General features: G+C 36.4%; 1 protein-coding gene across 3 annotated transcripts in view; it reads left to right on the top strand.

The window, feature by feature from the left end:
- Window positions 1-27,894, top strand: part of ENTHD1 (ENTH domain containing 1) — a 105,510-nt gene that overhangs the window by 36,495 nt on the left and 41,121 nt on the right. For all 3 annotated transcript variants that reach the window (XM_025459294.2, XM_025459285.2, XM_025459301.2), the window contains 2 exons: window positions 7,136-7,254; window positions 20,894-21,014. In XM_025459294.2, the coding sequence (XP_025315079.1) occupies window positions 7,136-7,254; window positions 20,894-21,014 (240 nt within the window). The remainder of the gene's footprint in view (window positions 1-7,135; window positions 7,255-20,893; window positions 21,015-27,894) is intronic.

A 27,894-nucleotide genomic window follows, 5' to 3' on the forward strand; every position in this document is an offset into this window, starting at 1 on the left:
CTTCGTCTCTCTCTTGCTTCTCCCACCCTTCCTCCTCTTCTTTTCCTCTTTTCCCCCTGGAATATGTTTGTTTAGTTGCCAGGTCTCTTTCCATCTTACTGATGCTTAAGCGGCTCTCACTAGGCAGTGTATTTTGAAGGCAGTAAGGAATAAGGGTTAAGCGCTTAGGTCCTGGCACCTTTCTTACTGGATTTGAATCTTGACTCGGGCTGTGTGGACTGTGTGCCCTTGGAAATGCAAGCTTTTGCCACAATTTCATCTTCTCTAAGATGGGGATAATATGGTTTCTATTACAGAGTTGTCATAAGAAGTAGAGAAGGTGATGTAGGTACAGCAGCATCAACTTTGGCAGTTACTGGCTCAGATACACTTAGTGATTTCTCCACTCTTCCCACCATGTCTGAGACCAGTTTGCGCCACCAAGTTGACTTTGTGTGCTGTTTGTTATTTTATCCATTTTTCTGCAGCAGTGAGAAACGGGAGCCTTCATAGGCCATTATGTGATCTTGTTTAGAATACCTGGACTCTGCTCTGTCCTCTGAGCCTTTTGTACAGGATCCTGCTCGTTCTGTCTAGCTGGGAAATGTGTCCAGCCACCGTGGGGCAGGGAGATGCTCTTGAACTTCAGATCATCCACCCGATTCAGTGTGAAACTGTAGCTTTCACTTCCGTTAGTGTCGGCACCTGTATTTACTCACTCTGGTACACCTCTTTTTTTCCCCCCTTAGTCTATTTCTACCTCTTCTTGGTCATAAGGAGTGAGAAAAGCATTGTCTGCTCTGTTCCCCTTCTTTCAGACATGTGGATAGTGATGAGAAATCTCAGAATCTTATCAGTGCATCACTATCATGTTAGGGAAATGGGATGCTTGCCTTGGCCACCCGTTATTTTCCTTTTCCTTTTAAAATTTTTAAGTTCTGTTTCCATGTTAGATTGCTGTTGTAATTTTATTAGTTTTGACTTTTTTCAAACAAATTTTGGCTGATGGAAATTCTGTGTTGCAATTTCAGTGTACTGTCTTAACCTAGGAGCCAACCCCTGAATACTTAATCCTGCCTGTGTAGTGGCTGTATGCTCCTCGTCTCTGTGGCAGAGCACTTAACACAGTCTGTGCATTTTCCTGTTCTCTGTTATTCTAAAGTAAGAACTACTGGCAGTGCCTCAAACTTTGTGTGCTATTGTTAGCAAAACACGGAAATAAAATTGCCTTAACTCCCTAAGATCTCCTGCAATAGAAGTTTGTCCTTTCTCATTTTTCTTCTCTACCTATTTAAAATTTAATTTTTAAAATTGCTTAAACAGCTCTGCTTGCTTATTCTCTTTTTCTGTTTTTGTTGAAAAAAACCTTTTCTTCTCCACTCATCTCAAAATTCACCGTTCAAAAAAGATTTACAGTACTCACACTCTACCTCCAACAGCATTTCTCAAGTAAATGGGAGTACAGGGGTGACATCTGTAGTGCATGTTGTGGTGCCCCCCAAGTCTCCTTTTCAAGATCAAGACCCCATTCCCTCGGCCGCTGGGAGGGTTGGAGGTTGAGGGTCTCAGCTCAATCCTTCTCTGGGAATTCCTTTTTTTTTTTTTTTTTTTAGGTATTTATTTATTCATGAAAGTTACAGAGAGAGAGGCAGAGACATAGGGAGAGGGAGAAGCAGGCTTCCTGCAGGGAGCCTGATGTGGGACTCCATCCCAGGACCCCAGCATCATGACCCAGGCTGAAAGCAGGTGCTCAACCTCTGAGCCACCTAGCCCCCTCCTTTTCTGGGAATTCCTTTTTTTTTTTTTTTTTTTTTCTGGGAATTCCTAACAGTTGACCAGAACCTCTTTGCCCAGGGTCACAGCCCCATGTTGAGGGATACAACATCCAGTGACCTATGGTTGTGGCTGGGCTGCTCTCTTGCTTCAAAGCAGGACAACTGTGAAGAGCCATCCCAGCTCCACAGCTCCTAGCAGGATCATGGCCACATTACAGATGGGTTTCTCCCTTGGCCCAGAACTGACTTCTAAGCACCTCACGGGTCCTGTTACAAAGAGTACCCCCTAATGAATCTCCCTCACAAATTTGAGCCTTGGGGGATCCCTGGGTGGCTCAGCAGCTAAGCACCTGCCTTTGGCCCAGGTTGTGATTCTGGAGTCCCGGGATCGAGTCCCACATCAGGCTCCCTGCATGGAGCCTGCTTCTCCCTCTGCCTGTGTCTCTGCCTCTCTCTCTCTCTCTCTCTCTCTCTCTGCGTGTGTGTTTCTCATGAATAAATAAATAAATAAATCTTAAAACAAAACAAATTTGAGCCTTGGGATCTGTTTCCTGGGGAGCCCAACTTATGACAATGGCTTTTCTTCAGGTTTAAAATATAGGAGCATCACAATATATGTATGTCCATGAAGAAAGAATTATAAAGCAAATGGAGCAAAATGTTAACAATTGGTGAACCTGGATGAAGAGTGAATTGGTGAACTAGTTCTTTGTATGATTCTTGCAGCAATTTTTCTATAAGTTTGAAATTACTAGAAGATGGAAGTTTAAGAAATTAGGACGAGATGCTTGAAGGTGCTTAGGTGCAATTATGCTCCAAGACAGAGAAGTTGTTAAGGTTCCAAACTCATGATTCTGCAAAACTGAGATATAAAGATAATCACTGAGACTTCTATATCTTATCAATTCATTAGCCCACTGAGTATTTCCTTTGGTGGATGCATTTGTTTCTTTCTTTGTTTTTAAAAAGCTGCTTCTGTTAAGTAAATGACTTGATTTACTTACATTACACCTGAAAGGACACAGTCGATACATAACAACAATGTTTATTAGATACTAAATAATAAGTGGAGCAATTTGGGAATTTACTAAGTTTGTGCAGCATTTCAATTCCAAAGTGTGTTCTTGCCTTGTTAATATCTGATGGCTTGAATGTCAGTTTGATATCTCATCTAAGAATTATCACAGGGTCTGTCAGTTCTGCTCTGCAGTATTATCTGAGTGATACAGGCTCAAAGAAATCTACAGCCTCTCTGGATGGTTTCCTCCCAGCACCTCCAAGCTTTGGTATCTAACCTCTCATCTTCAAATGACCTGATAGCATCACTGCCTCAGCGCCTTCACTTTTTCCCTTTGGGGTTTCACATTCGCACGCGAGTCCTCCAGGCTTGTGACTTCACCATCTCAACTGATAAATAGCTTATGATACCAAAGGGACTTCATTTCCACTATGGAACTAAATGTGTATTCTCTCCTTTCATTTGCTTGTGAAAATCCAGAAATAAATCTTGTGTAATCGCCTAATTTAATTAAGCACACCTCACTTCCAGTGCTGGAGCAGGTGCTAAAAAAAATTCTCAATTTCCAAAGTCTCACTATGTTCTAACTGCCTTCCTTCTTGCTCCTAGAAGATTATTTAATATAGGTTTAGAACAGTGTAGCTATTCTAACCTAAAATGTGTGTCTAAATATTTAAGGTATTTTTTTCTTTCACAGTTCTTGCTATCTTTCAGTTCTCCTCACACTTTACTTCAATGTTGACTTCCTGCAATTGTTATTAATCTACCTTTATGATGTCTAAACCTAAGTCCGTATCACTTCAAGGATAATTTTGTTTCTGAATACTCAGAGAGTGATAATATAGTTTCTGATGAATCACATGAAAGTACACAGATAATCTAAGCTTCAAACCACTACTGTTTGCCAGTATTCATTATAAAATCTCCAGGTCCGAATAAGCTCATTTTAATTATTCATTTTCTTTTTTTTTAATTATTCATTTTCATGTGAAGTTACAAGAAGATGAAAATTCAGAGCCGCAATTGCAAAGTTCTTATTCTTTCTTCAGTAAATTTGGCAAATATCATACTCCTCTTGCCCACCTAGTTCTTTCTGCTTGGGATAGTTTCTCATTCTATGTTTATCAGGAATCCTAGTCATCCTTCAAAGCCTCGTTCAAATTTTACTTCATATCTGAGACACTTTCTGATTACTCTGATGCACACTGATTTTTTTTCCTCCTTAAAATGTCTATTCCTAAAGTTAATTAATTTAAGAAAGTTTGGCATGGTGTTGTTTTCCTCAAATTGTTTCCCGTAATTCTGTATGTCAGACTTATCTCCCGAGTCAGGTTGTAACCTTTCTGAAGGTGAGGACCACCATGTCTGAAACCATTGGTTTTCAAGTGATTTTTCTTGCATAGCCCCTAAAATGATTTTGAAAAATTACATACCTCCTAATGCATTTTTAAGTTGACATGTGAAATTGTACTATAAGTAACTACAAAGGACAAAATTGAAAATATTGACATTAAAGACAAAATAAAACAAAATGAAACAGTTCCATGAGACTTCTCAACATATCTAAAGGAATCTCAACACTGTGTGATGGGTACCTTCAGCCATTCATTTGGAAAAAACACATGAAGTCTTTAACTATTGGAAGCTTTGTGTCATTCCCTTTTCTCCTTGAAGTTGTATTTCTATTCCACATCCCTCGCAGGATTTCATCCTAATAGAATGTTGATGCCTGAAAGTCTTCTCTACATCAACTTTGTATATAAATTGAAATTATTTTTTTACATTTTCTAGGACCAGAGGCTTTTAAGTGGTAAAAGAAAATATTCTTTCTAGATTGATTTATCATTTTAGCACACAATTTATCAAAACCAAAACTATGTAAGTGTATTATAAATTTTCATAAATAGTAAACATAAAGAAAATAATTTTATAGGAAATACATATTTCTATGAGATACATGGAACTGTTTGTTTACCCACCTATGAATATCACTTATTGCTGGAAGTAAGCAGGGTTCAGCATAAATTCTGTTTCTCTTTTTACATTTTTATAGATGGAAAATACTGGGAAGACTCGTTCACATAAAATCGTAGGTGGGAATAGAAGGTTTTATATTATAGCAATGTCAGTTCTATGAATTCCTTTTAGGTATCCCAGAATTATACAGTAATTTATTATAAAAATTGTTTTCATCTCTTGTCAGCTGTTGATTAGATCTGTCTTCAATGTTGTTGAAAGCAAGACTTGGAAATAACCCACTTAGAAAAAGATTTGTTTTTTTTGTTTTTTTAATTTTTATTTATTTATGATAGTCACACACACAGAGAGAGAGAGGCAGAGACACAGGCAGAGGGAGAAGCAGGCTCCATGCACCGGGAGCCCGACGTGGGATTCGATCCCAGGTCTCCAGGATCGCGCCCTGGGCCAAAGGCAGGTGCCAAACCGCTGTGCCACCCAGGGATCCCGAAAAAGATTTGTTAAACAGTCGTTAGGAATGATGGACTTTCTCAACTTCTGGGAATAATATCAAAAAAACCTTTACTAAAAATTATCTGGTGATTATTAATTATACCAGTTACACTTTAACCCAATATACTCAGAAAGTGGGAAAAAATATTGAGGTATACCTGTCAATATAATATTTTTGAGGTAATTACTTTATAGTTTCATATGCTTTAAATATATTTCAGCAACTCTTCAAAAGTACAGAATTTGGTTCATTCCATTTTTGGAAAATAGTGACCATATTACCTAGTTGGCAGAGCCAGCCCTTATTGTCAAAACAGTCAGCCAAATCAGACTTAAACTTTCTTTCAGAAAACATCTTACTTTATTTATTCAAAAAACATGTAAACTAGCATCACTGTGGTTGCGCTCACATTCCTGAATTCTTTTCCTAAGGGAGATGGCTAAGACATGGAGCCTTGTCATGTAAGTCTGTTGCATTGATGAGACAGGGTGCCCTGCCTCCCATGTTTGTACTTGCTTTCTTTCCCCTTGTGGGACTTCCCTTAAAAATGATACATTCTTTGACAAGTTGGAGGATGAAAAGCACAGGACATTAAATGAAACTTGTCAACCGTCCTGCTCCTCCATACTGTAGTGTATCTGGATACCAGACATCCCAGTATGGGCCAAAATACCCTGTTACTTATGCCACACTTTGCCACTAAAAAAAATATGCATAAAACAGGACAAATTTTAGAGCTTTACTTTGGGTTTTTCTTGCCTTGATTGAAGGAGGCTTCCCTATACCAGTTTTTACTACTGTTTGGCATTTAGAGGTTCTTATGCTCGTAGCATAAAGGAAGATGCACCATAATAAGATGGGTAGACGATGGGTCTTTCTTTGTAAAGTGGGAGGAAATAGATTATGAAAGGGGAGGAAGAAAGAACTAGTCTGATGTTTCCACACAGTCGCATTCCCAGACAGACGAGTTTTTTAGAAAGAATGTATATGTAAGTGGTGGGTCTGGACATTGATTCCTTTAAAACTATCTATGCCCATCTAGCCCTTGGGAAGTCTTTAAGTACCCCTAGTGGTGCACAAACACCAGTTTGAAGATAGCTCTCTTACGCTTATTGTTCCCAACAATATGCTGAGAGGTAGTTGGCAATAATACTTCGTTTACACAATCATTCAGATAAAAGGAAGGAGGGGGGCCCGGGTGGCTCAGTCCGTTCAGCGTCTGACTTATTTCTGCCCAGGTCATGATCTCAGGGTCCTGAGATCAAACCCCACCATGGGCTCCACCCTGGGTTTGGAGCCTGCTTGGGATTCTCTCTCTCCCTTTCCCTCTGACCCGCACCTGCCCCAGGGGGAAAAAAAGAAAGGAAAATGGCAAATACAAAACCATTAAATTCAGTAAAAACATACAAGCAAAAATATGTTTAATATCACTGGCAATTTCTTTTGTTCAAGATTCTTTAAATTTTGTTTAAAAGTTCTTTCTCATCATATATAGCCTGTGTGTCATGTATGTGAACACATGAAATGTACAGTGCAGTAATAACATTCTTTTAAATATTAATTAGAATAATTCTAGTCATTCCTGCTTTGCTAAGGATAATTTTCAAACTCTATTTTCTACACTATGTGTGACCTTATTTAAAAAAATATGTTTCAAATAATAAAGCATAAAATTGTTGGTGGGAGAAAAGGCTAGAATTAGTTGTATTTTTCAAACCGGCCTGAATTTGTCAATTATTATGAAGAGATAATATTAAAATGACCGTTGGCAGATGATGTATATGTGGCAGACAAAATGGATTTTCAGAAGTAATTAGCTTAAAAATTGTGAGCTAACATGAAAACATTACTCTTTTTTGCCAAAGTGAAATCTTAGCTTTATGTTGTTGACAGAAAACGCTTCCAAGGCAGGATTGAAACAAGAGCAGTGCCAAGACATTCAGTTGCCTAGTGGAACCATGTTGTCCCAGGAAACACTACCAGTCAAGATTAATTCTTGGAAATCCACAGAGGTAAGTCATTGTAGCCGTTTCCTGTTGCCGCTGTAACAAATTACCACCAGCCCAGTGCCTTAAATCAGCACAAGTATGCTATTTTACAGTTCTGTAGGTTGGAAGTCCTGACATAGGTCTCACTGGGTTAACATCAAGGTGTCTGCAGGCTGCATTTCTCTCTGGAGGCCCTGAGGGGAGAATTTGTTTCCTTGTCCTTTCCAGCTTTCCTGTGTTCTAAGAGAAACAGTGCTTGTTTGTCTTTCAAATTTGTTTCTGTTGTCTTCGTTATACACAGTTTTAAGTAAGAATAAGGTTAAATGATCAAAGTGTTCGTTATATAAAGCTGCTGCTTTTAAAAAATCTTACTTAAGAAATTTTTTTATCCTACTATAATAAAGATCTCTTATTTTTTCTTCTAAATGAAATCCGTGTGCCCTCTAGAATTTTACTATAAGATAGGGGTCTTATGGTCTTTGCACTCCTGTGAGTAAATAGTATTTAATTTATTGAACAGTCCATCGTTCTCTCCTCATCTAAAAAAACCTTTTATTGTGAAATAATTATAGATATGGAGGAAGCTGCAGTAAATAGTACAGAGTCCCACGTATGGAGTACCCAGCTTCCCAGCTGCTGGCATCTTCTGTGATCATAATACACTATCGAAACAAGGAGATGGCCGTCAGTATGTTATTGCTGACCCACTGCAGACCTTATTCAGCTTCTAAATTTTCAATTCAGTATTCAGTTGTTTTATTTTTTTTTGAGAATCTTACTCTTATTTTATTTTTTAAAATTTTATTTTATTTTTTTATTTTTTTAATTTATTTTTTATTGGTGTTCAATTTACTAACATACAGAATAACCCCCAGTGCCTGTCACCCATTCACTCCCACCCCCTGCCCTTCTCCCCTTCCACCACCTCTAGTTCGTTTCCCAGAGTTAGCAGTCTTTACGTTCTGTCTCCCTTTCTGATATTTCCCACACATTTCTTCTCCCTTCCCTTATATTCCCTTTCACTATTATTTATATTCCCCAAATGAATGAGAACATATAATGTTTGTCCTTCTCCGACTGACTTACTTCACTCAGCTAAAATTTTATTTAAATTCAATTTGCCAACATACAGTGTAACACCCAGTGTTCATTTCATCATTAGCCCTCCTTCATGCCCATCACCCAGTTACCCCCCGCCAACCTCCCCCTTCTGCAACCCTGTTTTTTTCCCAGAGTAAGGAGTGTCTCATGGTTTGTCTTCCTCTTTAATTTTTTGCCACTCAGTATTCAGTTTTTTAACCTGCATTTAGGGACGTCTGGGTGGCTCAGTGGTTGAGCATCTGCCTTTCGTTCAGGGTTTGATCCTGGAGTTCGGGAATCGAGTCCCACATTGAGTCCCACATGGGGCTCCTGCAAGGTGTCTGCTTTTCCTTCTGCCTTGTCTCTGTGTCTCTCATGAATAAATAAATAAAATCTTAAAAAAAAATAACCTGCATTTATGTGTGTGTGTGGAGGAGGGTTCCTATGCAGTTTTATTGTAAGTATAGGTTTGTGTAACCACACCAAAATCAAGATACAAAACTGTTACGTCCACATACAAGAGGTCTGTCCTGTTATCCACCCCGTCTCTTCCTCAACCGCCTCATCCCCTGACAACCACTAATCTTTTCTCCATCTCTATAGTTTTATTATTTCTAGAATGTATTTCTAGGAATAGATTCAGATAATACATAACCTTTTGAGATAGTTTGAGGTTTTTTTTTTTTTCACTCAGCATAATACTCTTGAGAACCATTCAGGTTGTGAAGTTTTCCTATCTCTGGGATAAATGTCTATCTAAGAGTGTGATTGCTGGGGTGTGTGGTAAGTGCATACTAAATTTGGTAAGAGATTGTCAAACTGTTTTCTAGGCCTGTACCATTTCACATTCCCACCAGCAGTGTAATGAGAGATCCAGTTTCTCTGCATCCTCACTAACTTTGGCATTACCATTTTAATTTTAGCTATTCAAATAGGTTTGTAGTAGTATCTCACTGTGGTTCTATTTTTTTTAAGATTATTTATTTATTTATTTATTCATTCATTCATTCATTCATGAGAGATATACAGAGAGAGGGAGAGACACAGGCAGAGGGAGAAGCAGGCTCCCTGTAGGGAGCCTGATGCAGTACTCGATCCCGGGACCCTGGGATCACGCCCTGAGCCCAAGGCAGATGCTCAACCATTGAGCCACCCAAGGCGTCTCTCACTGTGGTTTTAATTTGTGTTTCCCAAATAGCTAATGATGAGCATCCTTTCATGTATTCATTTGTAGCATCATAACCTCTCTTTGGTGAACTATATGTTCAGACCTTTTGCCTATTTTCTAATTGGACTGTGTATTACCACTGAAGGTTTGTTTGTTTTTAAGATTTATTTATTTATTTGAGAGAGAGCATGAGCTGGGGCGGGGGGGCAGAAGAAGAGGGAGAAGCAGGCTCCTCACTGAGGAGGGAGCCTGGCATGAGGCTTGATCTCAGGACCCCCAGATCATGACCAGAACCAAAGGCAGATGCTTAACCGGCTGAGCCACCCAGGCGCCTCTACCATTGAGTTCTGAGAGTTCTTTGTATGTTCTGGATACCATTATGTTTCTATTCTTCATGCTTTCATCTTGTTTCTGAGCATGACCTGTGTCTTTAATTTTCACAATTGTATTTTCTCTTTGGTGGTTGTGTGTTTAAGGAAGGAAGATATCCCCAAATTGTGAACTTACAGACCCATCTTGACTGGAAATCTGTTCCACTCAACTATATGCAGTTTTCTCATTTGTTCATTTGCTTTCTGTCTTACATGTGTTTCTCCTTCTAGAAGGAAAGCTCCTTGAGAGTAGAGACCATTTTAGTCTTATTCACTACTGAATCTTAATTTGCCACATTTTTGTTAATGAATAAATGATTGAATAGTAGACATTAACTTCCTTCTCTTCCTTTCTTATAAAAGAGGTTTGTTTGGCCTCCTGCTCGGAGGGCTTGTTTAATGTTCCCTGCCACCACCACTGTTCCTATGAGAGTGGCTGGAATTATTTATTGACCTTCTGTTCCCAACACTTTCCACCATACCCTCCAACCCAGTTAAGTATGGATTTACCTGATTTTCTAGCAGCTTAGAAAAGTACATGAAATTAAAATGTCACTGTTCCTTAATTGCATAGTAGCCCACAGACTGAAATTATGTAGATTATTTAAAAGATAATGACATTAAGTCAAAATTATTTTTAAATTTGAGATCATTTTTATTTGCTGCTGCTGGCTTGTAAGGAAGAAAATAGACTTGAATAGAACTTAACAAAGGCATAAAATGCCACCTAGCTTTTTGGTATCAGTCTTCAAATTCTCATTATTATTGTTTTTTCTTACTTGAGAGGAACCCACTGTAACTGATTTACACTCAACATCTTATATCAGTTAGTAAAAAAATGATGCCCTTCTTTCAAAACAAGTTTAAAGCTGGATTTTCCTTTTTCAATACATTACGATATCATGACACTATTCCATCATTCTATTGACAAACATCTCCTCTTATTACTGTCAGGAACGTTTGATGCAACCCAATATGTCCTCTTCAGAAATCTGCTTTTGTGACAGAAGACAACACCTACCAAGCTGAATAGTAAAATCTAATTGTTGTTGCCAAATGTATTACATCTACATTAAAATTCTCATGTTCTTAATACAGAATGAGAAAGAAAGAAGTGATACTGTTGATTGCTTAGGCAGATGAGGGGTGCTTAAAAATATCTTTTAAAAACTTTAAATAGAAACCTCTTTATTCTCTTTCTACAAATGAAAGAATGATCTAAAAGCAGTAAATAAAATTCTGAACAGAATAGGGCTTTCAAGAGCAGAACACTGCTTGCTGGTGGTACTTTCAAAACCAAGGAAAGCCCGTAAATGTATGATACTTAGATACGGATATGTTTTCTCTCTGAGTACTGTACAGAATCTTTATTATTAAATTTGCTATTAATAAAATTATATGTAGCTTTGACCACCTCAAAAGACCTTCCTCTTTTCCTGTTTAAGGAGATTCAACAATAAGGGTTATGATTTTTTTGGTCACAGTTGTTTCTATAGCAACAGATAGGGATGCTGTGAATTGGTTCACACAAAATTAAAGCTGACCAAAGCCTTCAATCTAGTTGTGAGTTGCTAAATTGCTAGTGATAGAAGATAAGTGTTTATTTCCTACTGCCTCTGTTTATTATTTTGCTAAATGAAGAGTAAACAGTTTTTATCCTCGGGCTTATTAGCATATCATTTATTATATTTGCAAAAATTTGAACTCATCAAAGCTGTTAGAGAAATGGAAATTATACCTATTCTAATCATGCTAATCCATCATCCCCTTACTTCTTTTCTGTGTCATTACTTTATGCTTAACAGTTCTTTTTTATTTTCATGTTTGTACTTTTATTCTTTTTAAGTTGGAAGATACTTACTGGAAAAAGTTTAAACAATATGAAAGGGTAAAGAATAAAAAACAAAGTTTCTGTTTACTTACCTATACACCTTCTGTTCCTTTCCTTGGAAGCATCCATTACTAACTAGGTTCTTAGAAATTTGGGAGTGAAATTTTCTGTGTCCATGCATTTCTTTTATCTAAATGGATTTGTTCAGTATATACTGCTATGCAGCATGCTTTGAACTAAGCAATACGTCTTGTAAATCTTTTTATGTAATAAACACAGTTATTTAATGTATATTGTCCCAAATCTTTTTTCGCTAAACTATAGATTATGGATATCTTTCTCTATCAGTACGTATAGCTGTACTATAGTCTTGATGCATAAATGAATCTTTAAAAAAATTTTTTTAAGATTTTATTTATTTATTCATGAGAGACACACAAAGAGAGAGGCAGAGACATACGCAGAGGGAGAAGCAGGCTCCATGTGGGGAGCCTGATGTGAGACTTGATCTCAGGACTCTAGGATCATGCCCTGGGCCAAAGGCAGACACTAAACTGCTGAGCCGCCCAGGGATCCCTAGATGTATAAAATAAATCTTGGGATCCCTGGGTGGCGCAGTGGTTTGGCGCCTGCCTTTGGCCCGGGGCGCGATCCTGGAGACCCGGGATCGAATCCCACATCGGGCTCCCGGTGCATGGAGCCTGCTTCTCCCTCTGCCTGTGTCTCTGCCTCTCTCTCTCTCTCTCTGTGTGACTATCATAAATAAAATAAAAATAAAAATAAAAATAAATAAAATAAAATAAATCTTTATTTCGCCATCCCCTGTTAGCAATCATTTAGGAATATTTTTATGTTTTTATCTTTTAAAAGCAATATTGTAATAATGGCTCTTATACATATTTTATATGATGCTGTCCTGGAAGTGCAATCACCAAAAGGTTGTATTTATTTTTAGTTTTGAAAAATACTCTGAAATTGTCCTCCCAAAAGTTACACAAATTTATGTCCACCAAAAGCATATCCCCTCATCTTCGCAAATACTGAATATTATCAAACTTGTACGTTTTTGCCAGTCTGAGAAGTGGGAAAAGTTTGTTTTACTTTGTTCCATGGTAATTATAGGTAAGATTGGAATAGCTTTTCATGCATTTATTGGGAATTTGTGTTTCTTTTTTTATTATTAACTCTATTCATGTCCTTTGCTCACTTTTTCTGCTTGGTTTCTCATCTTTTTCTTAACCAGTTTCTAAGAGCTATTTGGCTATTAAATGATTAGCCCATTGACTGTTTCTTTATCTTGTCTTTCATTTTCAATTTTTCATTTGATTTTTGACTTTATTTATGGCTTTTCTTTTTTTGCCTTTTGTGAAGAGAAAACACACCGCTCTTCCTTTGTTTCTTTTTTTCATCTCACACTCTGCTGTCACACTTCACTTCTGACACCAGAGATGTGGGCTTTCCACACACCAAGCTATTCTCTGCTACACCAGCTGGGTGTCCTGCCATTTAACTCAATTCTGACACTGTCTACCTGAAGATAGCATCAGACTTCACAGGCTAAATGCTCAGTCCACAAAGCTTCCCCTTCCCCCACCTTCCACATCAGATGCCAGTTGCAAGTCCGGAGTTGCTGCCTGTACTTCTGACCTACCACTATAAATTGGAGTTCCCATCACTCCTTCCTTGGGTTTGATCATTTGCTAGAACAGCTTACAGAACTCTTGGAAATATTTACTTAGAGTTACTGGTTTATTATATAACAAAGGATATGATGAAGAATGCAGATGAATTGCCAGATGAAATATACAGTCTGAGGCCTAAAAGTTTCCCAAGTGCAAGAGTTTCTGTCCCCGTGAAGTTGAACTGTGTTATCCTCCTGGCATTCAGTACGTGTGTTCACCAACTAAGCTCATTGAACCCCAAGCATTGGGATCTTTATGGTGGCTTCATCACGTAGGTATGATTGATCATTTACTCCATCTCCAATATCTTCTGTCCTTCCAGGAGGATGGGGTATGAGGTTGAAAGTTCCAGGCTTCTAATCATGGTTTGGTCATTCTGGTGACTAGTCCCCATCCTGAAGCTATCTAGGCACTCATCAAGAGTCACTTCACAGAACAAAAGACACTCTGATCTCCCTGAAAATTCCAACAGATTTAGGAGCTCTGGTCAGGAATGGGGGTCAAAGACCAAATATTAGAATAAAAGATGCTCCTAGTGCTCTTACACTGAGGAAATTACAAGAGTTTATGAGCTCTGTGCCTGGAACCATGGACAAAGACCAAATATATATTTATTATAAATCACAATATCACAGTCTTAAGTCTTCAATTTTTATTAAAAAGTAGTCAAATTTGCTTTTCTGTTATAGCTTCTAGGTTTTAAGTCATTTTTAGAAAGACCTTTCATAGGGCACCTGGGTGGCTCAGTGGTTGAGCGCCTGCCTTTGGCTCAGGTCATGATCCTAGGATCTTGGTATTGAGTCCCACATCAGGCTCCACACAAGGTGCCTGCTTCTGTCTCTGCCTATGTCTCTCCCTCTCTGTGTGTATCTCTCATGAATAAATAAGTAAAATACTAAAAATAATAGAAAGACCTCTGTAGTGTAAGACTTTAATAAATATCACCCTGGATTTGTATTTATTTATTTTTAAAAATATTTATTTATTTATTTTGGAGAGAGAGAGTGGGGGAGAAAGGGGCACAGAGAGAAGGTGAGGGAGTCCCAGGAAGACTCTGCGCTGAGCATGGAGCCTGAGGTGGGGCTCGATCTCAAGATCCCAAGGTCAGAATCTGAGCCAAAACCAAAAGTCAAATGCTTAACACCAAGAGTTGGACGCTTAACTGACTGCACCACCCAGGCACCCTGCCCTGGTTTTTGTTTTTGTTTTTTTAAATCTTAACAAGCTGTTTTTTTAGATCAGTTTTAGACTCAAGCAGGAGTAGGAAGTAGGAGACTTTACATATACCCCATGAATACCCCCACCTGCCTCTGCCCCCGTATGACCTTCCTCACAATAACAACCACATCAGAGTGATACATTTGTTATAATCATTAAACCTAAATCAACACTCATTACTATCCAAAGACCATAGTTTACATTAGGATTCACTCTTGATGTTGTGTATTTTATGGATTTTGACAAATGTATACTGTTCTATATCTACCGTTATAGCATCACAGAGAATAGTTTCATTGTACTAAAATCCTCTGTGCTCCATCTATTCATTCCTCCTCCTAACCCCTGGCAACCATTGATCCTTTTACTGTCTCCTTAGTTTTGCCTTTTCCAAAAAGTCATGGTTGGAATCATACAATATGTAGCCTTTTTTGAACTGCTTCTTTCATTTAGTAATATACCTTTAAGATTCCTCTATGTCTCTTTAAGGCTTGATAGCTCATTTCTTTTTAATGTTGAATAATATGCCATTGTCTGGATATAAAGTTCATTAACCCATTCACATCCTGAAAGACATCTTATTGCTTCCAACTTATGGAAATTATGAATAAAGTTACTGTGAACAATTGTGTGCAGGTTTCTGTGTGGACATAAATTTTCAGCTCCTTTATGTAAATACCAAGGAGTGTAATTACCAGGTTTTATGATAAACGTATGTTTAATTTTGTAAAAAACTACCCTACCTCTTTAATGCTTTAATTTTTAAAATATATTTAAATGTTATCCATGAAGAATTTATTTGATGAATGGAGAGTGGTAAAGATCCACCTTTTAAATTGTATTTTTACAAATGATAATCAATTGTTTCAATGTCATTTGTTGAACAATCCATCTTTTTCCATTGACTTAAATTGTGGCTTCTATCACATAATAAATTCCCATTTATGCTTAGGTCTATTCCTGGATTTTCCATTTGTTTATATTAAAGATGTGCCATTTAAAAAATTAGCTGTAATATTAAAAAAAAAGGAAAGAAGAGGTTATTCATAAAGGGAGAGGGGAATAAGGTGGAAAGGAGAAATAGAAGCTAGACTTCTTTGATTATACCATGTTTTTAGATTTGTCATTGGAATTCTAGAAATATTTTTGCACTATCATAAAACAAGATTATATTAAATAAAACAATCCTTTAAAATGTAACATAAAATTAAACAAATGTTCCTACATTCAGTTGGTATTTTTATTCTAAGACATTGGTATTTTTGACCTGAGATTATTGTGAGTATAATGTGGAATGAATCAAATGAATAATTGTGTGATACTCCTATTTGTATCATCTTTGGTATCCTTGAGAACTAGGATTCTCAACATGGGGGAAAGGAGATATGAATGTAAGATGGAAGAGATTGTCATCACCTAACAGACCTGAATTGGATTGAAATTATATCAGTATAAACTCATGAGAAATCTTACTTGAAATTTTTGGGGAAAATAAACAAACTTCTAAATTATTCATAGGTCAAAGGGGAAGTCTCAGAGAAAAATTTACAATACATAGAGCTGAATGAGAAGGGAGCACAACATATCAAAATATATGAGACACAGGTGAAATAGTGATGAGAGGGAAATTTATAGCACTAAATGATTAAATTAGAAAGAGAAAAGGTATAAAATCAATAATCTAAGTTTCTTTTAACAAAAACTAAGAAAAGCAAAATAAACCTACATGAAACAGAAGAAAGAAAATAATAAAGAACAGAAATTAATGAAATTGAAAGCAAGAAAACTGTTAAGAGAGAAAATGAATGACACAAAAAGCTAATTCTTGTAAAATACAAAACTTTCAAACCTCTAGCATGACTGACAAAGAAAGAAGACCCAAATCACCAATATCAGGATGAAATGGGATATTACTGCAGTTCCTGTAGATATAAAAGGACAATAAAGAATTACTGCCAATGACTTTATGCTCATAATTTGACAATTTAGAAGAAATAGAACAATTTCTTAGTGCAAACTACCAAAATTCAAAGAAGATGAAAAAGAACCTGAATAGTTCTATAACCATTTTTAAAAGGAATTTGTAATATAAATCCCTGAAAAAGAAATCTCTAGGCCCAGATGGTTTTACTGAAGAATTCTATCAAATGTTTAAATAAGAATTGACACTATTTTCACACAAATGTCTTTCAAAAAATGGGAGGGAATAGTTCCCAGTTCATCTTACGAAGCAAGTATTATTTGCTACCAACCTCAAAAAAACAAACAAACAAACAAAAAAGACAGTACAAAATAAAAACCATAGACCATTAGCTCTCATGAAATTAGATGCAAAAATCCTCAAAAAATTATCCAGTTGAATCCAGCAATGTATTTAAAAAGTTACATACCAGGTCCAAGTAAAATTTAATCTAAGTGTAATTCAACATTTGAGGGCCAATCAGTGCAATTCATCATATCAATAAATTAAAGAAGAGAAATCATAGGATTTTGTCAATTGATGCAGAAAAGCATTTATTAACAAAATTCAAACCTATTTCTGTTAAAAACTCAACAACTAGACATATGGAATTTCCTTAAACTGATAAAGATTTTATCTACACAAAACTATAATAGCATCATTTTTCACAGTGAATACTTTCAAGATCAGGAACAAGGCCAGGACTTATTCAGAATAGCACTGGAAGTTCTAGCCACTGCAATAAGAAAAGGTATGTAAAATGTAGAGAAGAAAATAAAATTGTCCTTATTTACAAATTGTTTGCATAGAAAATCTCAAAGAGATGACAAAAACAAACCAACCTCAAGTAGCTGTGTGGCTGAGTCAGTTGAGTGTCTCACTCTTGGTTTTGGCTCAGGTCATGATCTTGTGGTCATGGGATTGAGCCCCATGTAGAGCTCTGCACTCAGTACACAGTCTGCCTCAGATTCTCTCTCCCTCTACCTCCACTCCTTCCCCTGCATGTGTGTGCTCTATCTCTCTAAAATAAATAAATAAATCTTAGGAAAAAACAAACCTCATAGAACCAGCAAGTGAATTCAGCAGAGTTGTAGGATATTAAGATCAACATTCATAAATGAGTTGCATTTTTATATACTAGTAGTAAACATGTGGAAACTGAAATTAAGACACATGCAATTTGCAGTTACTGCTCCCGAATGAAATCTTTAGGCAACAAAATATGTATAGAATCGGTGTGCTGAAAATTATAAAATACATAAAATTAATGATAAGATACTGATGAAAGAACTTGAAGACCACGCAAACATACCATGTTCATGGATTGAAAGACTTGTGATAGTAAAGATGCTCCCAATTACTTATATCTTGAATGCAATTCCTATCAAAATTCTAGCAGTTTTCTTTTTGATACAGAGATAATAAGCTTATAAAGTTTATATGGAAAGGCACAGGTCCTAAAATAGCTAAGACCATCTTGAAAAAGAATAAAGTGGAACTAATAACTCTGCTTGGTATTAAGCCTACTGCATAGCTACTTACTCAAGAGAGTGTGATACTGGTGGAGAGATAGATATTTAGGTCAGTAGAACAGGATAGAGAACCAAGAAATAGACCCACACATATATGGCAAATTGGCTTTTAACAGAGGAACAAAAGGAATTCAATGGAGGAAGGATAATCTTTTCAACAAATGATATTAGAACAATTGGACATTCACAGGCAAAACCATGAACTTTAATTTAAATCTCATGTAGGAATTCAAGAGGATCATGGACTTAAATGTAAAACTATAAAACTTTTTAAAAATACTGGATAAAATTCTTCGTAATCTAGGGCTGGCCAAAAACATGATCCCTAAAGGAAAAATAAAAGTTAGACATCCTCACACAAGGGTATAAAAACAAGTTACAGCCTAGGAGAAAATATTTGCAACCCACATATCCAGCAAAGGACTAATACCTACAGCATAAAAAATAAAAAACTAAAGAACTCTCAGTGTTCCTAACTGGTTCAGTTGATAGAACAGGTGAGTCTTCATCTCAAATTCATGAGTTTAAGCCCCACATTGGGTGTGGAACCTCCTTTTAAAAATTAAAAAAAAAAAATCTCAAAACCTAACAGTTAAAAACCAAGCCACCCAATTAGAAAATGGACAGATGACAAGAACAATCTCTTCAGCAAATAGAGAAGGCAAATAAGCACATGAAAAGATGTTCAACATCGTTACCTATTATGAATATGTAATTTAAACAAGTAATGAAATATCAAAATGGCTAAAATAAAAAATAATGACAACACCAAATGCTGGCAAATGTGTGGAGAAATTGGATCACTCAAATATTATTAGTGGAAATGTAAAATTGTAGGGCTACTCTGGAAAATAGTTTGGCAGTGTCTTTTATAAAACTAAACATGCAACTACCATACAACCCAGAAATTGAATTCTTAGGCATCTATCCCAGTGATATGAAAATTTATTTTCATACAAAAACCTGTGAGGTTTTTTATTCACAGTGTTCACAGCAGCTTTATTTATAATAACCAAAATCTGGAAACCATCCCGATTTCCTTTGGCACATTAAACAAAATGTGATACGTTTATACCATGGATACTATGCAGCAATCAGCAATAAAAAGGAACCATTATTAATACATGAAATAACTTGGATGAATCCCTGGGAATTATGCCAGGTGAAAAAAGCCAATTCCAAAAGGTTACATCCTGTATGATTCCATTTATGTAACATTCTTCAAATGTCAGAATTATAGAAATGGAGAACAGATTAGTAGTTGTGGGGGGCAGGCTATGGTAATAAAGTATCAGAAAGGATCTTTATTATGATGGAAATGTTCTCTATTTTGACATTATCAATGTCAATATCCTGGATAATATTGTACTACAATTTTTAAGATGTTACCTTTAGGGAAAACTGGGTAAAGGATATACAGGATCACTCTGTATTATTTCTTACAACTGATTGTGAATCTACAATGGTTTCAAAATAAAAGTTGAATTATGAAAAGTGGAAAATTGCTTGGAAAATGGTTTGGCAATTTCAATAAAGTTAAAAGTTAACCTATGCTACGACCTAGCCGATCTACTTCTGTATAAATATCCAGGAGTAATGAGTACATTTGTCCATGAAAAGATTTCTATAAGAATGTTCATAGTAACCTTATTCATATCATAGTAGCTGAAATTTGGAAGCAATCCAAATGTCCATATTGGAGGAGAATGGATAAACAAATTGTGGCATGTTCATAAAATGGAATACTTCTTATAAAAAAAAAAGTATCTGATTACACTCAAAATATGGATGAATCTCACAAACATGTTAAATAATGGGAATCAGATACAAAAGCCTACACAGTATATGTTTACATTCATAGGAAGCTCAAGAACAGGCAATCTCATTGATTTATGGTGGAAGGAAGAATACTGTGTACTGGTGGTGGAGGAATGGTATCAACTGGAAAAGAGCTTGAGGGAACTTTCTGGAGTGACAGAAAAGTGGCTACATAGGTATACACATCATGTTAAAACTTATTGAGCTCTGCACTTGAGGTTTATGTACTCTATGTTAATTACACCTTAAATAAATACTGCAGAACAAATCTCTCTTCATGGGGGATATAAGACATGTCAACCCATCCCACTGTGGAGACTTTATTTGAATCCTCTTGTAAGCTACAGAAAAACCTATTTATGGCACTTAGGAGAAATTGGAAAGATAGATTTATAATTGATGACATTAAGGAGTTGTAAAGTTTCTAGGCGTAAAATAATAATTATTAAAGAATTTTTGTCATGTAGAGAGATACACCAAAATAAGTGATATAGTTAGGATTTACTTCACAGTAAAACAGATGAAGAGTAATAGGATATAAATGAAACAAGACTGGCCATGCATTGATTTGTTGTTTAACCTACATGATTGGATTATCATCTATTTTTTTTTACTCCATGATAAAAAGTTAAAGTTTTAAAATATGAATAAAAGATATACACTGGTAGCTTTATTATAACCAGTAAAACAGAAAAATTGGCTTCTGAGATCGTATGCTCTAAGGATGCTCAAAGGGTGATAGAGACAGTTAATGCCTCAAACAGAATCATTGCTTACCTGCACCAGCTGTCTTCATCAGGGAGTGAGGATCTCCAAGGGTAGAAAACCACCATGTACTAGTGTATAGCTAACTTACATTTGAGTTCTTTCAGTTAAAATGTGTTTATGTTAGCACATATAGACACATTGTATCTCCATAAATTGTCCATCTACTTTAACAAATTGAAGCAGTAGGATTAATTATTTTTTTTCAAACTTCGTGTGCTCTCCTGTTTTCTTTAAGGACCTGATGTTATTTTATGAGGATGACCCAAAGCCACTTTTGCCGACAGTCCCTCCTTCCATTATCTCATCAACTATATCATCAGAAGGGCCAGCAGACGTTTGTAACCTCTGGGATGCAGGTAAATTCTATTCTTTAGAATTTCATTGATGACATTTAGGAGTTGTGAAGGTTACTCAGAAACATGAATAAGAAACATTGGGCAGGAATTGCTTTTCATCAGATTTTATTTTGTGAAATATGGCAGCAGTGGTTTTAATTTAACTTCGATAATGAGGGATGGGACCAACATGGATGAATTCAACCCACACATGATCCTGTAATCTTATTTTACCATTTGTTTCAGTGGTTTTTTTCCCCCTTTATTTTGCTTTTTTTTTTTCATTGTTTCGAAAATTATTAACTGCAAACCTCAAATCTCTTGTGAATGGTTTAAAATGCAGAAAAATTAGGGTTCATTTTTTCATTTCTATTAACTTCTCTTTGATAAAGTTTAAATTATGACATTTTTCATAAGCAAGCATTAGATGAAAATGTGAAAAACAACATGCATAGCATCCCACAAATTGGCTAATCACCTCTTGTATAATTAGTGTTAGAGAAGATACAGTATAAAATGATACAAACTGGCCTCCAATGAATTACATTATCAAATTCAAACTGGGCTCTGCTGCTACTCAATTTCTGATTGATTCACGGTAGAGCCACTTCATACTGTCTCTATTCTTCAGAAACTCTCAATTTTTAATACATTCTTCCTCTTGCTTTTCTCAAAAAATAGGACTCAAGACCCTCTGCCAAGATGAGAATGAAACATTCTCATTAGTATCGTTCATCCCCTCATTTATCTTTGCTTTTATATTCATCCAAGCATCCTTTCCCTCACTGCAGAGGTGGCTCCTTATGTTCTGAGTTTCATCTTCTCCCTCATCTTTGGGCCACGCGCTGTGATTTTCTCCATATATAGATCCCCAATATCCAAAATATAAAAACTAGTTGATTAGAATAGATTTATTTTACAGGTTCATGTTTATATAATTTTCTTATAAAGCTAGTCATGAGAATGATGAGGAGGATATTTCAATAAACACAGAACACGAAGTTGTGGGTTATGGTGATATTTGGAGTACAGGATGGTATTACTCACATGGATAATTAGTTATAAGTGGTTACCATTTTTAAGACAGCTTGCTCTGTATTCTTAGAATACACTTTATGTAAACTGATCCAGATCCAGAAGCTTGAAAGAAGAATGGTAAGGAAAACGTTTTTTTGTGATCTAATATCCCCTCATATACCCCCTCCAACATTTTTAAAATAGACTTCATCTTTTTAAAGCAGTTTTAGGTTCAGAGTAAAATTGAGTGGAAGGTACAGAGATTTCCCTGCATGCCCCTGCCCCCAAACAAGCACAACCTCCCCACCTACCAACACCTCATATTTGTTGCCATTCGCAAACCTACATTAGCGCTTTATCACCCAAAGACCATAGTTTACATTAGCGTTCACTCTTGATGTTGTATGTTCTGTGGGTTTTGACAAGTGTCATAAAGATATGTATCTACCACTATAGTATCATACAGAGTATTTCACTGCCTGCAAAACTTCTGTACTCTGCCTGCCATCCCTCCCTTCCTCCTAATCCCTGGCAACCACTGATATTTTAACTGTCTCCATAGTTTTGCCTTTTCCAGAAAGTCATATTGTTGGAATCATACAGGAGATAGCCTTTTCTGATATTCAGTAACATGCACTAAAGCTCCTCCGTGTCTTTTCATGGCTTGATAGCCCATTTCTTTGTAGTGCTGAATCTGCTAGGATCTACTAGGGTATTTATCCATTCACCTGCTGAAGAACATCTTGGTTGTGTCTAAGTTTTGGCAATTATAAATAAAGTTGCTGCAAACATCCATGTGTGTGTTTTTGTGTGGAAATAAGTTTCCCCTGCCAACTTTATAATACAAGTGAAATGGAATATAAATGAGCCTAAGAGGCAGGCCTTATGAGGAAAAAAAGTCACAAAACATGTTACTTGGTTGGAACTCATCTTAATTGGAGGAGTTTTTCCTATTTTTGAGTCTTCCTCCCGCCCCCTGCCCCATCTTTCCTTCACACCAATCTCAAAGATATCTTGCTAAAGTGCAGCCCTAAGCATTTCACTTCCCAGCTTAAAAATTTTCCACAGTTTTCCACTGCCAATGGTATGTCTAATTTTTTTATACTGTCATATGAGACTTTTCATGGCCTGATCCCAGCCAACCTTTGTGACCTCATCACCCAATACTGCCAATGTTCACAATGCTGTACAACATTCTATTACTTGTATAATTTCTTCTCCTTAGAAAGTCTTTGTTCCAGTTACTTCGGCTGTGTAACACATTGCTCTAAAACTTTGTGGCATAAAATAACCATTTATTCTGTTCATGGATTCTCTGGGTCAGGAATTAGGACAGGGCACAGTGGGGATGACTTATCTCTGCCCCATGACGTATGTTTGGGCCTCAGCCCGAGGACACAAAGGCTGGGGATGGGAATCATCTGAAGGCTCGGGAATCATCTGAAGGCTCGTTCACTCATATGTCTGGTAGTTGGTGCCCACTATCAGCTGGGGGCCTCAGTTTCTCTCCACATGAGCCTCTTAGTGTGGTCTCTCCACATGGGCTAGTTTGGGCTTTCTCACAGCATGGTGGCTGGATTCCAAGGGTGAGCATCCTGTAAAAGAAAGGACCAAGCAGAAGCTGAATGATCTCAAAAATCATGCTGTGATACTTCCTTCCCATTCAGTTCATCAAAGCAATCACAAAATCTTGCCCAAGTTCAAGGGGAGGGAATGTAGACCCCCACCCATCTATGGACAAGTGTCAATGTCATATTGAAAGAAAAGCATAAGGGATGGTGTGTGTGTTAGTACAGGCATCTTTGGAAAATACAGTCTGCCACAGTCCTCCATCAAATTATGGATGCTTGACAAAATCCTATTCAAACAGGGAGGCTCAAATGTCACAACTGCTATAAAATCTTTTCTACATACCAGTTTTTCCTTTCACTGTGCTCCCATCGGACTTTGCCTAAAACCTTAGATTCAAATTTATAGTTGTAAAAAAAATAAATAAATAAAAAATAAAAAAAAATAAAAAAAAATTTATAGTTGTGTACCATTTTATAAGTTTTATTTATTTGTAATTATATAATAAGTGAATATACTCTTATTTTTTTAAGTTTTTTTAAATTTTTATTTATTTATGATAGTCACAGAGAGAGAGAGAGAGAGAGGCAGAGACATAGGCAGAGGGAGAAGCAGGCCCCATGCAGTGAGAGCCCAATGTGGGATTTGATCCCGGGTTTCCAGGATCGCGCCCTGGGCCAAAGGCAGGCGCTAAACCACTGCACCACCCAGGGATCCCAATATACTCTTATTTTTAAAATTCAAACAATATAGAGTCAAAATCCTCCTTGACTGTCCCTTACTCCAACACAGTTCCCTCACCAGAGTTAACTATTATTATCAATTTGTTAATTACTCTCCAGGTCTTTCTCTGTGCATATACATATGTACGTGTATCTTTAAAAGTATGTAGAACTGACTTTATTTTGCTTTAGAATGTTGTTCTGTATTTTTCTGAAACTTTTTCTTTTTTTTTTATTCTTTTTCTGAAACTTTTTAAAGCAATATCACTTGGTGAGCCTTCAGTGTATTCAGTCAGTATTTAGAGATTTACCATATTTTTTTTAACTCCTACATTGCCTGGATATTATAGTTTATTTCCCTGCTAATAGACAGTTAGTGTTTTTATATTTTTCACTATTACAAATGGTGCTTCAGTGAATAGCTCTGTGCATATATGTGAGTGTTTCTTTAGGGTGGATTCCTAGAAATAGAATCCCTGGGTCATAACATATGCCCATTTTCATTTTGCCAAATAGCCCTTCAAAATATCAATACCAGTTTACGTCGTCTTGCAGTTTATGAGTACTTATTCACTCATACCCTCACTGGCACTTGATATTTTTCAAGTCTTATATTTTTATCACTTTGGAAAAGGTTGCATTGCATAGTAGGTATAATTTGCATATTTCCATGTATTAACTGGGTATTTTTATTTCTTCTGTGCATTGCCTGCTTATATCCTTAGTCTGTTTTTCTTTTGGATTGTGTGTTGTGTTTATTTAAAATAAATGATTTTGTAACATTTTTATATATGTTGTTAACCTTAAGAATAAAAACTGCCTGTTATTTCACCAGCAAAAATGGGGCTATTTGGGAATAAAAGAATTTCAATCCAGGACAAACAAGTGGTGGCAAAACCTAGGTGAGTCCGAGGAACAAAGGAAAGGTACACTTTTTTAAGGAGAAAAGGGATAGTTGGGAAGGCTGTTATAGGCTAAAAGTCCACTGGAGTCATTTGAAAGTTCCAAGTATGGTGGCTTCTCACTGACTGAGCTGTTGTTGGGAGGGGAAGAGAATCAAGAAAGTGTCTCTTCCTTCACCAAAATGTAGTGTAGTATGCATATGCAAGGTCAAGGTCTCTTCCTCTTGCATCTGCAATTGACTAGAATGGTAGGGCAAGAGCTCCCCTGAGGAAACCTTCAGACTTCATTTTAGTGAAGGTCCCCATTACTAATTTTCACAGTTACTTATCCTTTTCTGTTGCTTATGTTGCAAATATCATCTTCTAGGCTATGAATTGTCTTTCAGATTTCTTTATAGGTTTTTGTTTTGTTGTTTTTATAAAAGTTTTATGTAGTTTATATGTATTTTTATTTCCCTTCAGAGCTTTTGTTTTTGTAAATTTTATATTGAAGTATAATTAATATACAGTGTTATATAAGTTTCAGGTGTATAAGATAATGATCCAACAATTCTGTACACTACTCAGGAATGCTCACCAGGATAAGTATAGTCCCCATCTGTTACCAGAAAGCATTATTACAGTCTTATTGACTGTATTTCCTGTGCTGTACTTTTCCACTCCATGACATTTATTTTATAACTAGAAATTTGTACCTCTTAATCCCCTTTATCTATTCCATCCCCCTACTCACCTCCCCTCTGGCAACCACCAGTTCTCTGTATTTAAAAGTCTGTTTTTTTGTTTGTCTCTCTGTTTTTTGTTTGCTCCTTTGTTTCATTTCTTAGATTACACATATGAGTTAAGTCATATGGTATTTGTCTTTTTGGGGGTCTAACTTTCAAAAGAAGACATCCAGATGGCCAACAGACACATGAAAAGATCCTCAACATCGGTAATCATCAGGGAAATGCAAATCAAACTCACAATGAGATATCACTTCACACCTGTCACAATGGCTAGAATAAAAAAGACACAAAATAACAAGTGTTGGCAAGGATGTGGAGTAAAAGGAACCCCTGTGCACTGTTTGGGGGAATGTAAATTGGTGCAGCCACTGTGGAAAGCAATATGGAGGTTCCTCAAAAAATTAAAAATAGAAATACCATATGATCCAGTAATTCCACTACTGGTATCCACCCAAAGAAAACAAAAATAGTAATTCAAAAAGACAATTGCATCCCTATGTTTACTGCAGTATTATCTGCAATGTTCAAGATATGGAAGCAACCAAAGGGTCTATTGATAAATGAATAGATAAAGTAGATGTGGTATATTAGAATGTATCTATTCTGCTCTACTATCATCAGTACCATGTCAGGTTTTTTTGTATTGTGAAAAGTTTGGGAACATACTTATATAAGCCTCCTGCTTCTCATGGACAAGAGTTACTCTAGGACATATATTTAGAAGTGAAATTGCTGATCATTCAGTATGAGCATCTTCAAATTTACTAGATAATGTGGAATTGTGTTCCAGAGTTTTAGTTGTCCCCATGTCCTCACCAACCCTTCATATCATATTGTCGTTTTTGGAAAAAGAGAAATTGCCAATCTGTTGAGTGAGAATTAGTACAATATTTGTACTAAAGTGGGATTTGAAATGGAGCATATTTTCATATTTGTATGGTTCATTCATGTTACCTCATTTGTAAAATGTCTGTTCATGTCTTTTGGCCATTTTTCTATTTGATTTGGTTGTTTTCTTAATTGATTTGTAGGAATTCTTAATCTCTTCTGGAAGCTAAACATTTCATTTTTTTAGTCCCAGTTTGGGGCTTGTCTTTTCACTTTGTAAGGAATCTTTTGAATAAGAGATAGTCTCAATTTTAATGAGGTAAGATTTTATTCTTTATGGGTTGTACTTTTTGTATCTTGTTATTTTTTAAGATTTTTTTTCTTGTCTCAAGACCATATAGCCTACTTCTATCAAGGCTAAAATTTTCCTAGTTTTGCTTTCCACAATTAAAATTTTAGTACCACTGGAACTGGTTTTTATGTGTGGTTGAAGCAAGAATCCAGTTTTGCTGCTAAATGGATAACCCAGCTGCCCCAGCATCATTTATTGAAAAGTTTGCTTTTTTCTCCACTGAGCTGCAATGCTATTTATATTCCAAAGCAAGTTTACCCATACGTATGGATTTGTTTCTGGACTCTCTTCTGTTCCAGAAGTTATGTGACTATGCCCGCACCAACAAATAGTTTTAATTACCCTATCTTTGTAATAATTCTTTTTTTTTTTTTTTTTTCTTTGTAATAATTCTTGATGTCTTTTTCCTCATCAGGAGTGTTTTTGTCTCTTTTTGGTCCCTTGCTTTCCCACATAAAAGCATGTCAAGGTCTTTGAAAAAAAAAAAAAAAAACCTATTAGTTTTGATTGGCACTTCCAATCTGTTACCAGACCAGGTCCTTGGATCCAGCAACGGTAGAAAAGAGGCTGAACCCAAAATTTAAAGGCACAGACAGGCAAGGCTTAATTGGGGCAACAGCTGCAGCTGATGGAAGACACAGCCATGACAAAGGAACCAGACCTAAACAATAGCTAAGAAGTTTGAAAGGATCTCAGAAGGACGAGGAATGACATCTAGTAAGGGTGAGACAATACAGGGAATTGGGCACGCAGTCCTGGTTGACAGAACAAGCTTCTTTGTAC

The sequence above is a fragment of the Canis lupus genome, chromosome 10, assembly GCF_003254725.2.
Source record: "Canis lupus dingo isolate Sandy chromosome 10, ASM325472v2, whole genome shotgun sequence".
In the NCBI taxonomy this organism is placed as follows: Eukaryota; Metazoa; Chordata; class Mammalia; order Carnivora; family Canidae; genus Canis; species Canis lupus.